This window comes from Gorilla gorilla, chromosome 20 (genome assembly GCF_029281585.2).
Source record: "Gorilla gorilla gorilla isolate KB3781 chromosome 20, NHGRI_mGorGor1-v2.1_pri, whole genome shotgun sequence".
Lineage (NCBI taxonomy): Eukaryota > Metazoa > Chordata > Mammalia > Primates > Hominidae > Gorilla > Gorilla gorilla.
This window is the reverse complement of record NC_073244.2, coordinates 47,315,001-47,333,343: the sequence shown is the minus strand read 5'-3', so window position 1 is coordinate 47,333,343 and position 18,343 is coordinate 47,315,001. Positions and strand designations below refer to the sequence as shown.

Sequence of the window (18,343 nt, the reverse complement as noted above, 5' to 3'; positions counted from 1 at the left end):
ACTGAGCCACACTAAGAAGCCGCCAGGCTTGTCAGAGACGGGGCCGACACAGCAAGAGGGAGGTCAGAGCAGAGGCCAGAGCCCAGGCAGGATACGGGGGGGCCATGCCACCACCACCGGCATCCGGGGAGGGATGTCAAACGGGTGACTCGGCCAGGAAGGCCAGCCTTTGAGAGACAGACATGCTTGCCCCATCCCCTTGCCGGCTTCCTTCTCCGTCCCTGCGTCGAGCTGTGGCTCCATTTCTCGATGAGGGCAGAGGGCGACAGGCGTGACAACCACCTTCTTGAAGCTCTGCGGGCACCCTCCTGCGGGTGGACAATGAGCGCCTGGGAGGCCGTTGTCCTTGGTTGGGGAGCGCTCGTCTGCATCCAGCCTAGCAAAGAGGCTGCTCCGGATGGGGAGGGGATGAAAACCCCTGCGGGTCCCACGCCGATGCCCACGTTGCCCAGGCCTTCACAGACCCCCAAACTGGAACCGCCTGGACGACGACTGCCAACCGGCCACACGACCAAGGCAGAGACGCGGGGAGAGGCTGACCAGAAGAAAGGCCGACGTGCAAGAAACCCACCCTCCGCCGCACAGGGCACATGTGTCCCAAGGCGCACGCACACACAGACGGACAGAGACAGAAAGAGAGGGCGACGGAAAGAGCGAGAAGAGAGAGAGAGAGAGAGAGAGAGAGAGAGAGAGAGAGGTAAGAGAGAGACAGAAGTCGGCACACAGACACGCACGCACGCACGCACACACACAGACACGCACACACAGACACACGCACACACAGACACACACACACACACACACCCATAACGCACACAGACATACAGCAGGTGACACCCACCCCCAGGCAGCCCCTGAAGCTGCCGGGTTCTCCTCTCCGCGACTAAGAGCCATCGGTGAGAGAGCAGCACCCGGACACAGAGGCGGACCTGTGCTCGTCATCACAAGGGCTCCACTTTTGGGGAGACTCACCCGCACACCGTCCGCGCACGCCTGAGGCTGGGATCCCGCGCTGCCTCGCCGGCGATCTGTCTGAGGTTTCTTCCTCCTGGGGTTTCTTCCTGCTGGTGGACCCTCCGCGAATCCCGGCGAATTCCGTGGACCGTCCTGGTAACTGCCCTGGCCAGGACTGGTCTCAGCCCAGACTCAGACGCACGATCACACAGGGCTCCTGCTTCGCCAAGTGGCAGGGACCCATCCCCGGGCAACGGTGGCTTTCACTGTGATCCAAGCGGTGGCTCGGGTCTCGCGCATGCGCACTGGCGAGTCGGACTCCCCCGCCCCCACCCCCCTTACTCCACAGAGTCAGGCTGCGGACCCTTTAAAAAATGGCGGCGATGCCGCGGCTGCCGGGCCTGGGGCGGCTGTGCTGGACGTTGCGGCGGCGGCCGCCCCTGCGGCGCAGCCCGAGGCGGCGTGTGGGAAGAGGACTGCCAGAGTCGTCTGCGGGAGACCCAGGGTCGGACCCGTAGGAGTCCTGTCCTCAGGACCTCCTTGATCGGTCTTCTGCTTCGTTTCCCCGTGGAGGAGGAGCTTTAGGGTGCAGGCTGGGCTGTGCGGATCCGACGATGGATCCCACCGGGTGATCGGGAATGGGGTTGCAATGCAGTTAGGCGCGAAGGGTCTCGCTGGCGCACAGAAAGATCCCCAGGGCCGCAAGGCGTGCTGTGGGCGGAAAATGAACTGACCCGCGAGCCCACTGCCTCCCTCCTTCCTGGGTGGAGCAGAGGCCTGCCTTCATCTCCAAGGCCCGGGGGCTCCGGCATCCCGACACAGCTTCCCGCGACACGTTGCAAAGACAGACAGAGGTGAATCCGAGATGGAGCCAGTGTGACCACCCGTGGCACCGACGTCGCCCAAGAGCGGATGGAGTGAGCGGGTGTCTTTGAGGCCGTATGGGGCGTGGCGAGACGGACAGTGATGTCCAGCCGTGTGCCCGTGGGCCACGGGAGACCTCGGCCACAAAGCTGAAGAAAAGCCAAGCACAGCTGAAAACCTGCGAGACAGGGCCCGCGCCCGAATCCAAGCCACATTCAGGGATGCCGGCCAGAGGGGCCGAGAGGTTTCCACAAATTTCACCCCATTCCCACCCCCACCCCCACCCCGCCACCTGGTAGGTACCCCCGACGCGACCTCCCCTGCACCCAGCAAAACCCAGTCCCTTTGGCTCCCTGACATGCGTGGCAGCCAGAAGATTCAGTGCTCGAAGCCTCTTTCCCTAGGAGCAGGGGAACCCGATGGCCCTCAAGAATCAGAGAGGAAGTGCAGGTGGCATGTCACACCGCCTTTCCTAGAAGGCAAATGTCAGGAACAGTCGGGTTGCCTCCCGCTCTTCCTGGACCGACCACGGGGCCACAGAGACCCAGAAAGCTTCCCTGTCCCAGACAGCTATGGAAGCCCAGAGCTCCAGGATCACCACACCTGCCCAATCATGCTGAAAGAGGTTTGGAGAAGGAAACAATCATGACACCGACCCCCAGGAACTTTCTCCCGGATGGACTGGGAAGTCTTCTGGGTTGAAGACATTGAGCCAGACTAACAAGCCCCTAAGCCTCTCAGAAACAGGGCAGGCAGAGCAAGAGGGAGGACAGAGCAGAAGCCAGAGCCCAAGCAGGATTGGCGGCAATGCCACCACCACGGCCATCCGGGGAGGAGTGCCAAACGGGTGACTTGGCCACGAAGGCCAGCGTTGGAGCCACAGAGATGTTCGCCCCATCCCGTTGCCGGCTTCCTTTTCCGTCCCTGTGTCGAGCTGTGGCTAGATTTCTCAGTGAGGGCACACGCGAGAGGATTGAGAGGAGTGAGGTCGATGGGCACCTCGACCTGCATAAGCAGGTTGATGATGAGCTTTTGTGAGAATTTTTTCCTTTGCTGGGGTGTGGTTGTCTTGATTCTAGCAATGAGGCCGCTCATGATTGGGAGCTGATTTAATCCCCTCCGTGTCTCATGTAGCTCCCCACGTTGCCCACCGGTCACGAACCCAAACTGTAACCTCCTGGAAAACGAATGACACCCGGCCACATGACCCAGACAGAGATGCGAGGAGAGACTCACCAGAAGAAAGGCCAAGGTACGAGAAACCGCCCTTCATTGCCCACGCATCCCAACACACACACGCACCCGCGCACACACGGACGGAAACTGGTAGAGAGTGATAGACGGAGAATGAAAACAGAAATAAGAGAAAGAGACACAACCCAGACATACTGCAGTGGCACAGTAACATTCATCCCCAGGCAGCCCCTGAAGCCTCTGGGTTCTGCTCTGCGCGACAACGACCCTGGGGTGAGAGAGCAGCCCTTGGGCATACAAGCAGACCTGTCCTGGAGATCGCAAGGGCACGACTTTTGGGGAGACTCACCGGCACACCGCCGCGCAGGCCTGAGCCTGGGATACTGCGCTGCTTCCCAGACTCTCCGCCTGAGGTTTCGACCGCGAATCCTGGCCTCCGGATACCATCCCGTCGACGCCCCAGTGAGGACTAGACTTAGCCCCGAGGCCGATGCGCTGCCACAGAAGGCTCCTCCTTCGCGGAGAGTGAAGAACTCATCTCCAGGCAATGGTGGCGGTCTCTGTGACGTGAGCATCCGCTCGCGATTTGTGTATGCGCCTTGCCAAGGCTGACTGCGCTCTGCTCTGGATCAGGCTGCAGCCCCTGAAAAAAATTGCTGGGGCTGTGTGTGTGAATGGGAGTGTGCATGTATGTCTTTGGACGAACGTCCCCTGTTCTCTGGAGGGCAGTTTCTTGCATGTTGGCCTTTTTGGTGAGCCTCTTTCTCGGTCTCTGCCTGGGTCGTGTAGCCGGTCCTGTGACTGGAACCAGCAGTCATTTTCCTGGCGGTTGCACTTTTGGTTTCTGAAGGCCTTGGCGAGGTTTGGTGCTGTGTCGGACCCGCAGGCGTTCAAGTCACCTGCCCATTCTGAGTGGCCTTTTTTCTAAAATCCTCCACCCAGGAGCAGAGGACCCGGATGTCTCTCAAGAATTAGAAAGGAAGTGCAGATTATTGCAAAGCACATGGTAGCTAACACTGGATAAATGAGATGAACATTGGTTTGCTAATTACCCATACTTACGCCCCAGGGAAGGAGAGCCCAGCACACCATGTGGGGTACAGTGTGTTGCACTCAGGAACACAGTAATCAGGTGGAGGCTATTCCAGGAGGCTTTGTAGTACCAAGAGTATGGGAGGTAACCCCTGGTTCTTGAAGGAGGGTGTGAATGGCCTGTTTGAATAATTCTGCAGGCTGGGTGGAACCTGACACCCACTACTATGCAGTAAGCAGGTACTGTGCCTGGCCTCTGAAGGAAGTGCTTGGGCTAGGGCACCTTATTCAAAGGAGTACATTGGGGCAGGGAATTTGCAGTTAATCCATTCAGCCCTCCTTGTTTCCCCCAGTGTCAGGGCACGTATAATATTGAGCCTTAATCTTAGGCCTTAACCTTGACCCCTTGATGCCTTGACATCTCTTGGCGATACTGAGACTTCTAGAATGTAGAACTTTTACTGGATGGAAGGTCTTGACTGCAAGTTGTCCATGTTTCTGGCTCACTGAAGAAAAAATTAAACAAACTACACGAAGCAACAAAAGATCAAAGCCACGAAAGAAGAAAGAAGCAACGAAACTGCAGATTTATTGAAGCAAAAGTCCACTCTACAGAGCCAGAGCAGGCTAGAGCAAGCGGCTCAAGAGCCCAGATTACAATGTTCTTTAGAGTTTTTATTAAGCTAAAGAATTTGATAACACCCATAAGTGCCTTTTCGAGGTCTTCAATTGGTTACACCCTATGAAGGATTGGCCTGTGGCCAGAGGCTGAACTGAAGACTTCTGTCTTGTCATCACAGGAGTGAGGATGTGGCCTGTGTGCTGCTTAACCTGGCCTAGAACTTGCTGCACCTGCTGTTCTTTTGCTTCCACCTTAACCTTTGGTTTTGCTAATTTTCTTTTCCTTTTTTTTTTTGAGACGGAGTCTCGCTCTGTCGCCCAGGCTGGAGTGCAGTGGCAGGATCTCGGCTCACTGCAAGCTCCACCTCCTGGATTCATGCCATTCTCCTGCTTCAGCCTCCTGAGTAGCTGGGACTACAGGCACCTGCCACCATGCCTGGCTTATTTTTTGTATTTTTAGTTGAGACGGGGTTTTACCCTGTTAGCCAGGATAGTCTGGAACTCCTGACCTCGTGATCTGCCTGCCTCGGACTCCGAAAGTGTTGGGATTACAGGCGTGAGCCACCGCGCCTGGCTTGGTTATGCTAATTTCCTATTCTCCTGCCTCAGAAGTGCCTCTCTAGGAAGCCAAGCAGGCTCTTACCTGCTTCAGGTGAGCAGGTAACCAGGAGGGAGAGGACCACAGTTGCTATCATGGCTATGATTAGGGTTTGGAAACCTGTGCAGAGCCTTTGGCTCCACTTGGTATGGGATAGCCAAGAGAACAGATACGTGGTTTTCGAATCATGATATGTCTTTGAATATTTGTGTAACCTTATGTATTACCATCAGTTTTTATTTGTTAGGTGTGGTTGTTCTTGCTCATATTATTATTATTATTATTTTGAGACAGAGTCTCATTCTGTTGCCAGGCTGGAGTGCAATGCTGCCATATCGGCTCACTGCAACCTCCGACTCGTGTTCAAGCGATTCTCCTGACTCAGCCTCCCAAGTAGCTGGGAATACAGGCGTGTACCAGCACACCGAGCTAATTTTTGTATTTTTAGTAGAGATGAGGTTTCACCGTGTTGGCCAGGATGATCTCTTGACCTCATGATCCACCCACCTCAGCCTTCCAAAGTGCTGGGATTACAGGCGTAAGCCACCGCGCCCGGCCAAAAATTTTTTAAATAAAATAAAATATGTCAGTATAGGCCAGGTGCAGTGGCTCACATCTGTAATCCAAGCAATTTGGGAGGCTGAGATAGGAGGATCACTTGAGTTCAGGAGTTCAAGACCAGCCTGCACAACACAGCAAGAACCCACCTCTAAAGAAAAAAAAGTGTGTGTGTGTGTGTGTGTAATATGACATAAACAAGTGTCGGTATATCAGTCATTGTTCACCAGTTACTGATGCTGTATAATACACCACTCCAAACTCAGTAGTATAATACAATGATTTTACTGTGCTTACTGATTCTGTGGGTTAGGAATTCAGACAGCTCACAGAGCAGATAGTTTGCCCCTGCTCCTGATGTCTGTGGCCTCAACCAGGAGGATTCAAAGGCTGGGAATAACCTGATACCTGAGGGCTACAAACCTATGAAGCCTGCTTTGCACACATGTCTGGTACCTGGGGTGGGAGGACTCAAAGACTTGGACTAGTAGCCTCCCCATGTGACTTGGCTTCCTCATAGCATGGCGGCTCACAGCACTTGGACCTTCTTAGATAATGGCTCAAGATTTCAAACACTGGAGTTTCAGCTAATGAGGTGAAGGCCACAGTGCCTCTTAAACTGAGCCCTGGGAGTCACACAGCATTGGTTATAAACAATAAACCAATCCAGATTCAAAGGCAGAGGAGTTAGACTCCACCTCTTAAAGTGGGAATGGCAAGATTCTAGAATAACATATGGAACAAGCCTATTGTTGCAACCATCTTTGGAAAATACAATCTGCCGCAATCACCTTTGGAAACTAGGAAACCAATGCAGTATTCTGAAACTCGTAATTCTGAAAACTAACGAATATGAATGGAAAGAATCAAGCATTTATCCTCCCTTTCCTACACATGCTATCCCTCTGAGTAATCAGATTGTTGATGTGGGCAGATTTTATTTTTATAAAAGGATTCTAGTAATGGAAATTCCAGTAATGGAAATAAAAGGATTCCAGTAATGGCTGAAAGAGAGACACAATAAGAAAGTGATCAGTTTGCAACTCCTAACAACATAATGAATCTAGGCAATGATCATCAATGAATGCATGACATTATGCAAAAGGCAATCACTTTACAATGGATAAATCACATTGATGACACTTAAGCCCACTAACAAATCTGATCACAAAATAGTGACAAGCAGATCTTGCCAAAATAACTGAACTTGAATTTGATCAAGTCTCTAGAGCAGAGTTTCTCAACTCTGACACTATTTTCACTTTGGACCAGATAATTCTTTGGGATGGGAGGAGGCTGTCCTGTACAGTATAGGATGTTTAGCAGCACCCTGGCCTCTAGCCAATAGGTGCCAGCAATACCATCCTTCCTTGCAGTTGTGACAACCAAAAATATCTCCAAACATTGCCAAATGTCTTCTAGAGAAAAAAAACAAACAAAGAAACAAAAAACACAACTGGTTGAGAACCACTGCTCTAGTTAATTACCAGATATTTTAGAGAAAATATAGAGCATCTAATTTGTTAATCAGTACCATGGGGGTGTACTCAAAGGCAGTATGTGGAAACTCTATATGATCTAGTGTTTGATTTCTCCAAAACATAAATAGCAAGAAAAAAGGGAAGTCAATAGATTAAAAGATATATAAGAGACAGCTGGGTGTGGTGGCTCACGCCTGTAATCCCAACACTTTGGAGGCTGAGGCAGGCAGATCATCTGTGGTCAGAAGTTCAAGACCAGCCTGGCCAACATGATGAAACCCCGTCTCTTCAAAAATACAAAACTTTGAGAGGCCAAGATTGGCAAATCACTTGAGGTCAGGAGTTAGAGACCAGCCTGGCTAACAATGTGAAACCCTACCTCTACTGAATATACAAAAAATAGCTGGGCATGATAGTGCATGCCTGTAGTCCCAGCTAACTTGAAAGGCCGAGACAAGAGAATCACTTAAACCCAGGAGAAAGAGGTTGCAGTGAGCCGATATCGCGCCACTGCACTCCAGCCTGGGCGACAGAACAAGACTCTGTCTCAAAAACAAAAACAAAAAAACATACAAAAATACAAAAATTAGTCAGGCCTGGTGGCACACACCTGTAATCCCAGCTACTCGGGAGGCTGAGGGGGAAGAATTGCTTGAATCCGGGAGGCAAAGGTTGCAATGAGCCCAGATCGTGCCATTGCACTCCAGCCTGGGCAACAGAGAGAGACTCTGTCTCAAAAAAAAAAAAAAAAAAAAAAAAAAAAAAAAAAATCTATAAGAGCTTTATCCTCTAAGCCCAACGTGTAGATCTTGTTTAGACTCTAAACTAATTCTAATTTGAACAAATCAACTGCAACTGATTATGTAATTTTAAGAAATTGTTCATTTTTCTTTTTTTTCTTTTTTCTTTTCTTTTTTTGAGACAGGGATCTTGCTCTGTCACCCAGGCTGAAATGTAGTGGTGAAATCACGGCTCACTGCAGCCTCAAATTCCCAGGTTCAGGTGATGCTCTCACCTCAGCCTCCCAAGTAGCTGGGACTACAGGTGCGCACCACCATGCCAGGCTAATTTTTTGTATTTTTTTGTAGAGACGAGGTTTTGCCATGTTGCTCATGCTGGTCTCTAACTCTTGGACTCAAGTGATCCTCCTGCTTTGGCCTCCCAAAGTGCTGGAATTACAGGCATGAGCCATGGCACCTGGCCAGGAATTGTTCATTTTCTTAAGATGATGATATGAAAATTGTCTTTTAAGAAAAGTTCTTAAAAGAACTATATTTCATACTGAAATATTTATAGATGAAATGCCTGGAATTTTCTTTAAAATAATCAAGTGGAAATAGAGATGAAGCAAAACTGGCCATGAGTTAATTGTCAAAGGTGGATTCACTGTACTAGGCTCTCTGCATATATAATGTTGAAAGTATCCATAATAAAAAGCTTGAATTAAAAAAAAATTACGTCCTTCCAAGTACTACTCAAGTCAGCAAATCAGTAAGCACTAATTTGGAAGGACATCCATAAGGTCTTCCCTAGAAACACAAGCTAAAAAAAAAATTACATATAATTCTAGTAAAGGCAAAAGGGAATAAAAGTCACTCAATATATGTATGTGCATGTTTGAGCAAGGAGAGAGGTAAAGGAAACTTACTAGACTTTTAAAATGGATAACCTTGGGGAGCTGGGAATATAAAAGAAAAAGAAATATACATATATTGGTCTCTGCCCCAGCTCCTGGTCTAGAGCTCCTCAAAACCCTTGGGTACTAGGAGGATCATTTGTTCTAATATCTGGCCTTTGACCCTAGTTCCTGACACAGAGTTCTCAAATCCCCTGGGATTTCCTGGCTGATAGGAGCATAGTATGTTCTAATGAGGGGACTTCTTGGTGGGCTCCTGGATGGCCTCAGAATGTGATATGACGGTTGGAACTTTCAGCCCCACCCCTTGACCTCTGGGGAGGGGACAGCAGCTGAAGGTTGAGTTGACTGACAGTGGCCAATGATGTCATCAATCATGCCTATGTAATGAAGCCTCCATGAAAACCCAAAAGGACTAGGTTCAGAGAGCTTCCAGATTGCTGAACACATGGGGATTCCTGGAGGATGATGTGCTGGGGTGAGGGCATTGAAGCCCAGTGCCACTTCCCACATATGTTGCCCTAGGTACCTCTTCATCGAAAACCTTTGTAATATCCTTTTTATTTATTTTCATTTTTTTATTTTTTGAGACACACTCTCTCTCTGTTGTCTGGGTTGGAGTGCAGTGGCACGATCTCGGCTCACTGCAACCTCTGCCTCCCGGGTTCAAGCGATTCTCCTACCTCAGCCTCCTGAGTACCTGGGAATACAGGCGCCCCCCACCATGCCCGGCTAACTTTTGCATTTTTAGTAGAGAGCAGGCTGGTCTCAAACTCCTGACCTCAGGTGATCCACCCACCTCAGCCTCCCAAAGTGCTGGGATTACAGGTGTGAGTCACTGCGCCCGGCCCTTTTTATTAAAATAAATAAATAAATAAAAATTTTTTTGAGACAGGGTCTCGCTCTGTTGCCCAGGCTGGAGTGCAATGGTGAGATCTGGGCTGACCACAACCTCAACCTCCTAGGCTCAATCCTCCCACCTTGGTCTCCCTAGTACTAAGACTACAGGCGTGCACCACCACACCAAGCTAAGTTTTGTATTTTAATAAAGACAGGGTTTTGCTATGTTGCCGAGGCTGGTCTCAAACTCCTGGGCTCAAGTGATCCGCCCACCTCAGCCTCCGAAAGTGCTGGGATTACAGACGGGCAACACCATGCCCAGCTGTAATATCCTTTATACTAAATGGACTAATGTTAAGTAAATGGTTTCCCTGAGATCTGTGAGCCATCCTAGAAGGTTAATCAGACCTGAGGAGAGGATGTGGAAACCCCAAATTTATAGCTGGTCAGAAGTACAGGTCACCACCTGGCCCTTGAGATGGACATCTGAAGTGGAAGGATCTTGTGGGACTGGTCCCTTAGCCTGTGGGATCTGACGCTATCTCCAGGTAGGTGGTGTCAGAACTGAACTGAACTGTAGTCCTACAGTTGGTGTCTAATGGGGAACTGCTTGGTGTATGGAGAAAAAACCCACACATCTGGTGTCAGAAATGTTCTTTATTGAGTGTTGAGTGGTGTGAGAGTAGGAGAGACCTCGTCTAGGAAAAAGGAGAATTTTATCTCTGCAAAATGTCACTGTTTGCCCTCATTATTCAAAAAAAAAAAAAAAAACCCTTAGCATATGCTGCTTTAATTTGGCATCTGTCCATCCCATGAAAGTCATTAACATCGCCCACACCACACTTGCCTGGACAGCCAGGTCCTGTCTCCCAAGACTCTGCACTCTACTCTACTCTCCTTTATCCCTAATCAATCATGTCCCACCTCTTCCTCCTCAAGGTAGACACAAAACATCTTCTCCTATATCCTTACCCCCAGCTTTTAACCAACTATCTTATTACACCCTGGAAATGTCTACATTGCGGAAATTACTTATAGCCATGTTGTTTTCGCCCATAAACTGTAAATTTCTTTTTTCTTTGCTTTATCTTTTTTTTCAGACTGAGCATCGCCCTGTTACCCAGGCTAAAGTGCAGTGGGAAGATCTCGACTCACTGCAACCTCTGCCTCCTAGGTTCAAGAGATTCTCCTGCCTCAGCCTCCCAAGTAGCTGGGACAAACTAAACTAAACTAAACTAAACTAAACTAAACTAAACTAAACTAAACTAAACTACTAAACTAAACTAAACTGCTAAACTAAGGGGTTTGGAGGGCTCCTGGATTATTGAACACGTAAAGGTTCCTGGAGGGTGGTGCAGCCAGAGACGGCATGGAAGCTCTGCACCCCTCCCCCATATCTTGCCCTATGCATCTCTTCCTTCTGGCTGTTAATCTGTATCCTTGTCAATATCCTTTATAATAAATGGGTAAACATAAGTAAAGTGTTTCTCAGAGTTCTGTGAACCACTCTAGCAAAATACTCAAACTTGAGGGGTCATGGCAACCTCGATTTATAGCCAGTAGGTCAGAAGCTCAGGTCACATCCTGGGACCTGCAATTGGCATCTGAAGCGGGGGCAGTATTTTGGGACTAAGCCCTTAACCGATGGGTTCTGCTGCTATCTCCAGGTACAGTTGGAATTGCACTGAACTGTAGCACACCCAGTTGGTGTCCGCTGAAGAACTGTTTAGTGTGGGAGAAAAAAACTCCACACATTGGTGAGTGGTGTGTGTAAATGTATTAAGAAAAACACCCTGGTTGCTTCCTACCTTTAACTAAAACTGCTCATGACACACCATCATGCTCTCACTACTTCGGCAATACAGACACTCCCTCTGTACCTATTCACATACAGTCAATAACACAAGCAAGAGTCACACACAGTCAAGAAAAGCCATTCACGTGGTTGCAAGTGGCCACACACCTAATGCTGCTGTCACAATCATGCATGCTGCTGTCACAATCATGCACGTCAAACAGCCGGCTAGGGCTAGCGCCACACACACACGCACACACGGAGACGTGCGTGCACACCCACTTGTGCAGAGACACGCGCACGCAGACACATGTGCGCACAGAGACGCACACAGACACACGTGTGCACACAGGCAAACAGGCACGCGCAGAGACGCACACACAGACACGCGTGTGCACCACAGGCAAACAGACACGTGCAAAGACGCACACACAGGCACACATGCGCACACACAGAGATGCAAACACAGACACACGCGTGCACACAGTGACGCGCGCACAGAGAGACACACGCGCGCACACACACGTCTCCCCCGCGCCAGCTCCGGCTCCAGCAGCCTTGGGGTCCCCGCCCAGACCCGGGCTCCTGGCTCCCTCAACGACTGCATCTCGCGGGGCGATCCCGGTCGGGTTCCGCCTGAGCCAAGGCCCCGCACCCAAACCGCGACAGCGGATCCAGTAGCCCGAGGCCCGCAGCTAGGCGAAGGAACCGGGACTCAAGAGTAGCCTCCGGCACCGAGCCCTCCAAGAAAAGCAGCCCGGGACCCCGACAACCGTGGACGGAGCCAGGGTGGGTCACAGCTCGAGGCATCGTCAACGGAGGGTCCTTAAGAGACCCTGAACCCATTCAGCCGGGCACCAGAGACTCTGCCAAAGCACCAATTCGGGCAGGTGGTAGCCTCGAAGCTGGGAGGCTGCATCTCAAACCTCCTCCTAGATGCGCGGTGGACCCTGGGAAATGTAGTCCAGAGCAAGCCACCACCTAAATGCGCCGTGGACCCTGGGAAAGGTGGTCCCTCGCAAGTCACCGCCTGGACGCAGGTAACCTCCTAGATGCGCGGTGGACCACGGGAAATGTGATCCGGATTTTCTGGGTGGGCGTCGTAAGCGCGGAGCTTTCCCGGTCGCAGTGACTGTCCTCCTTTCGAGCCCGCCAGATCAGACCCTAGAATGTCCGGCAGCAGCCCCTCGGCTTAGAACTGAGCTGGGGTCATACACGCCCTCTAGGCGCGAGTTGGTGCACGCGTTAGAGTCTCAGGGGAGGGAGAAAACCCTGTAGCTCTAAACCGAGGGAGCTGCCAAAGCGATTCAAAGGAGCCCAGGGGACCCGTAGCAACAGACCCCGACTCTGCGCAAATGCGAATCCATGGCTCTCGCAAGAGCAGCGAGGCTCGCCGGGTCTCAGGCTGTGGATCCCTAAACTCAAAAGAAATAAAACGTCACATGATAAATTAGAGTTTCCAACAGTTTCTAGCCTAGTCACTGAATAGTAGGGATTCAAGAAAACAAAACACAACAATGAAAATTACCACACAATACGAGAAAAGGTCCCAAAACTGACCGTCAACAAGATGCAAGCCTATCGAGTACCAACGACAGTGGATGAAAAAGACACGTTCTAATCTAAGGCGTAGAATTCGACAATTCCTTTTTTTTTTTTTTTTTTTTTTAAGACGTAGTCTTGCTCTGTCGCCAGGCTGGAGGGCAGTGGCACGATCTCGGCTCACTGCAAGCTCCACCTCCCGGGTTCAAGCGATTCTCCTGCCTCAGCCTCTCGAGTAGCTGGGATTACAGGCGCCCGCCACCACACCCGGCTAATTTTTGTATTTTTAGTAGAGACGGGGTTTCACCATGTTTGCCAGGATGGTCTCGATCTCTTAGCCTCGTGATCCACCGGCCTCGGCCTCCCAAAGTGCTGAAATTACAGGCGTGAGCCAGCGTGCCCAGCCTCCTTTTTTTAAAAAAAATAAAAATAAACTTTTTCTTTAGGGTCTTGCTCTGTTGCCCAGGTCGGAGTGCACGATCTTGCTCACTGCAACCTCCACCTTCCAGGTTCAAGCAATTCTCCTACTTCAGTCTCCTGAGTAGCTGGGATGACAGGTACCCACCACCACGCCCAGATAATTTTTGTATTTTTAGTAGAGACGGGGTTTCACCATTTTGACCAGACTGGTCTTGAACTTCTGACAACTGATTCGCTCGCCTCGGCCTCCCAAAGTGCTGGGATTACAGGCGTGAGCCACCGCATCCGGCCTTCTGTCAGAGCTTCAGCTGCCCTCCCAGCGCCCCCAACAGGCACGTTTTCACAAGACCAGACCTAGCTCCACTTTGTGGTGAGGTGGCAAAAATAGAGAGAGAGAAAGAGAGGACACCCCCTGCCCCCAGCCACTCAGACACACAGACATGGGATCCCATGGGTCTTTTTTCTTGGTTTGGTTGACAGCTACGGCAGTGGCAGAGCAGCCTAATAACTGGGGCTGTTCTTGGTGCAAGGCCAGTAGAGAAAAGAAGAAAAACAGAAAAAAGGGAAGGCTGGGTGTGGTGGTTCACACCTGTAATCCCAGCACTTTGGGAGGCCAAGGAGGGTGGATTCCTGGAGCTCAGGAGTTTGAAATCAGCCTGGGCAACAGAGTGAGACCCCTGTCTCTACAAAATTTTAAAAAGTAGCTGGGTGTGGTGGCTCATGCCTCTAGTCCCAGCTACTCAAGAGGCTGAGGTGGGAGAATCACTTGAGCCCAAGGGGTCAAGGCTGCACTGAGCCAAGATCGCGCCACCCCCACCCCAGCCTGGGTGACATAGCAAGACCCTGTCTCAATTAAAAAAAAGAACCCCTCTCTCACTCTGTCACACCAGGTCCTCTTTTGGACTCCTCTGGCTGGAAGGAAGGCATTTCTCTCATAATTTATGCTCCCTGAACCCATCACACAGCTCTGAGACTTCCCTCCTTCCAAAGCCAGAAGATAAAGGAGGAAAATCCCACAGCAAACATGTGGTCTTCGTGTCCATTCTTCTCGTTTTTAACTCCCTTCACATCTGCCTGCTATTACTTGTATTTCTGAATCTTCAGGTGGTTTCTTTTTGTATTCACTCTGGGGTGTTAAATACAAATCAGTGAGAGAGATGCTGAAATGTGCTTATCCCATCTTGGCCAGTAATGGAAGTCTGCCTTCCCTGAGGATTTGAAATTATCCAGTTCGGGCCTGGCACAGTGGCTCACGCTTGTAATCCCCGCACTTTGGAAGGCCGAGGTGGGTGGATCACCTGAAGTCAGGAATTTGAGACCAGCCTGGCCAATAGGACAAAACTCCATCTGTACTAAAAATACAAAAATTAGCCGGGCGTGGTGGAGGGCACCTGTCATCCCAGCTACTCAAGAGGCTGAGGCAGGAGAGTCACTTCAACCCGGGAGGCACAGGTTGCAGTGAGCTGAGATCACCCCATTATCCTCCAGCCTGGGGGACAAGAGCGAAACTCTGCCTCAAAAACAAACAAACAAAAAGACCAAAACCAAAAACCCAACATTTACTCTCAGATAATCTGAACAGAACACAGTCTTAGAAAATAATACTTAAAATGCCCTGGGTGCAATCTAAAATTATTTGAAATACAAAGAACTGGGAAAATGTGATGAATTATCGGGGAAAAGAAAATCAGCAGATGACCATGTCAAGAAGAAACAGATACTGGACTTACACAATGATTTATGAACATCTTTTCATGTGCTTTCTGGACACCTGTATATCTTTTTTGGAGAAAATGATTCTATTTATTTGTCCATTTTAATTTTCATTTTATTTATTTTTTCGAGACAGAGTCTTGCTCTATCACCCAGGCTGGGGTGCAGTAGCATGATCTTGGCTCACTGCAACCTCCGCCTCCCAGGTTCAAGTGATTCTCCTGCCTCAGCCTCCCAAGTAGCTGGGATGAGAGGCACGTGCCACCATGCCTGGTAATTTTTGTATTCTTAGTAGAGACGGGTTTCACCATGTTGGCCAGGCTGGTCTTGAGCTCTTGATCTCGTGATCCACCCACCTCAGCCCTCTAAAGTGATGGGATTACAGGTGTGAGCCACCGTGCCCAGAAATTTGCCCATTTTTAATAGGTTGTTCTTTATTTTTTTTGAAATGGAGTCTCGCTCTGCCACCCAGGCTGGAGTTCAATAGCTTGATCTCGCCTCACTGCAACCTCCACCTCCCGTGTTCAGTCATTCTCTTGTCTCAGCCTCCCAAGTAGCTGAGACTACAGGCATGCACCATCACATCTGGCTAATTTTTATGTTTAGTACAGACAAGGTTTCACCATGTTGGCCAGGATGGTCTTGAACTCCTGATCTCAGGTGATCCGCCCGCCTCGGCCTCCCAAAGTGCTGGGATTACAGGCGTGAGCCACCGTGCCTGGCCCAGATAGATGATTTCTAAATATTTTCTCCCATTCTGCATGTTGAACTTCAGTTTCTTGATAGTGTCTGATACACAAAGTTTTAAATGTTTACAAAATCCAATTTATCTATTTTGTTGTTCCTGCTTATACTTTGGTATTATATTTGGTATTATATTTACAAAATCGTTGCCAAATCTAAGGTCATGAAGATTTACTCCTATGTTCCTATGTTTTCTCCCAAGAGTTTATCTCTTATATTTAGGTCTTTGGACAATTTTGAGTTAAGTTTTGTATACAGTGTGAAGCAAGAGTCCAAATTCATCTTTATACCTCAATTGTCCCAGCTTCTTTTTTTTTTTTTGACACTCTTCTTGCCAGGCTGGAGTGCAGTGGCACAATCTCAGCTCACTGCAACCTCCACCTCCTGGGTTCAAGCGATTCTCCTAGCTCAGCCTCCCAAAGTACTGGGATGATAGGCGTCCACTACCACGCCCAACTAATTTTTTGTATTTTTAGTAGACAGGGTTTCACCATGTTGGCCAGGCTGATCTTGAACTCCTGACCTCAGGTGATCCACCCGCCTCCGCTTCACAAAGTGCTGGGATTACAGGCGTGAGCCACTGCACATGGCCCCAACACTTTTTTTTTTTTTTTTTTTTAATACAGAGTCTTGCTCTTGTCACCCAGGCTGGAGTTCAACGGCACGATCTCGGCTCACTGCAACCTTTGCCTCCTGGGTTCAAGTGATTCTCCTGCCTTAACCTCCCAAGTAGCTGGGATTACTGGCCCCCGCTACCACATCTGGCTAATTTTTGTATTTTTAGTAGAGGCGGGGTTTTGCCATGCTGGCCAGGCTGGTCTCGAACTACTGACCTTGTGATCCGCCCGCCTTGGCCTCCCAAAGTGCTGGGATTACAGGCGTGAGCCACTGCCCCCGACATCATTTTTTAAGGGAATTATTCTTTCCTCCATTAAATAAGTTTGGCATTCTAGTTGAAAATCAGTTGCCCACAGTGTATCAATTGATTTGTGCTGGTATAACAGAATACCTGAGTCTGGTTAACGTATAAGGAACAGGAACATATTGGTACACAGTTCTGGAGGCTGGGAAGTCCACAACTGAGAGACTGACATCTGGCAAGGGCCTTCTTGTTATGTAATCCCATGGAGGAAGGACAAGAGACAGCAAGTGGGGACAAAACCTGCCCTTTTATCATGACACCAATCCTACTCATGAAAGTGGAGACTTCATGGACATCTTTTTTTTTTTTTTTTTTTTTTGAGATAGAGTCTCATTCTGTCTCCCAGGCTGGAGTGCAGTGGCACGATCCTGGCTCACTGCAAACCTCTGCCTCCTGGGTTGGAGCAATTCTCCTGCCTCAGCCTCCCAAGTAGCTGGGATTACAGGTGTGTGCCACTACACCCGGCTAATTTTTGTAATTTTAGTAGAGACGGGGTTTTGCCATGTTGGCCAGGCTGGTATTGAACTCGTGACCTCAGGTGATCCACCCGCCTCGGCCTCCCAGAGTGCTGAGATTACAGGTGTGAGCCACCACGACCAGCCCCTTCATGGCCATTTTAAGGGTCTCAACCTTTCATGCCATTACCATGGCAATTAAATTTCAACATTGAGTTTTGTGGGGGACATTCAACCCATAGCATTTGTGGACTCTCAATTCTCTTCCCACTGATCTATGTCTCCATCCTTGTGTTTTTCCTCCTGGTTTTGTTTGTTTTCGACAGGGTCTCTGTCACCCAGGCTGCAATATAGTGGTGCAATCACGGCTGACTGCAGCCTCAAACAATCCTCCCAGCTCACCCTCCCAAGTGGCTGGGACTACAGATGTGTGCCACATGCCTAGCTAGAATCATCTCTAGATTAGTCATAATACCTAATACAATGTAAATGCTATCCAAATAGTTGTATATTAACATTTGTATTTTTAAAATTGTTGTATACTTTAAACACTTTCCATCCAGGGTTCGTTGATAAATGGATGCAGAGCCCATGGATACAGAGGGCCAACTGTATCATAAAGACAACACCTTTAAATGTGAAATTTATGTGCAAACAGGGAAAGCAGAGAAAAAGATGGGGTACATTATAATAGAAAGGGCAGATTCATTTATACATTTAAATATCTAATTCCTCCAAAAAGGCTAAAAGATACAGTGATGCAGTGCCATTTAATGAGTTTTTTAAGGTTTCAAAATCAAGCTCAAATGCTGTATATTATTGACATTCACCATTATTCAAGAAAACCTTTAATAATATTCTTTATATTATAATGTGATCAAAGAATAAAAAAATTTTCATGAAGGGCTGGTTTACAAAATAGAACTCTGTCTAGGGTCTGAGCCATTTTTCTCATACCCGTCCCATTCTCTCTC

The 18,343-nt window shown here is 49.2% G+C and overlaps 1 protein-coding gene across 1 annotated transcript in view; it reads left to right on the top strand.

Annotated features, from left to right (window-relative positions):
* Nucleotides 1-1,329: 1,329 nt before the first annotated feature.
* ZNF565 (zinc finger protein 565) overlaps nucleotides 1,330-18,343 on the top strand; it is an 81,127-nt gene continuing 64,113 nt past the window's right edge. The window contains exons 1-2 of the mRNA XM_063701277.1: nucleotides 1,330-5,317; nucleotides 10,879-12,613. Coding sequence (XP_063557347.1) covers nucleotides 12,559-12,613 — 55 coding nt within the window. The 5' untranslated portion in view covers nucleotides 1,330-5,317; nucleotides 10,879-12,558. The remainder of the gene's footprint in view (nucleotides 5,318-10,878; nucleotides 12,614-18,343) is intronic.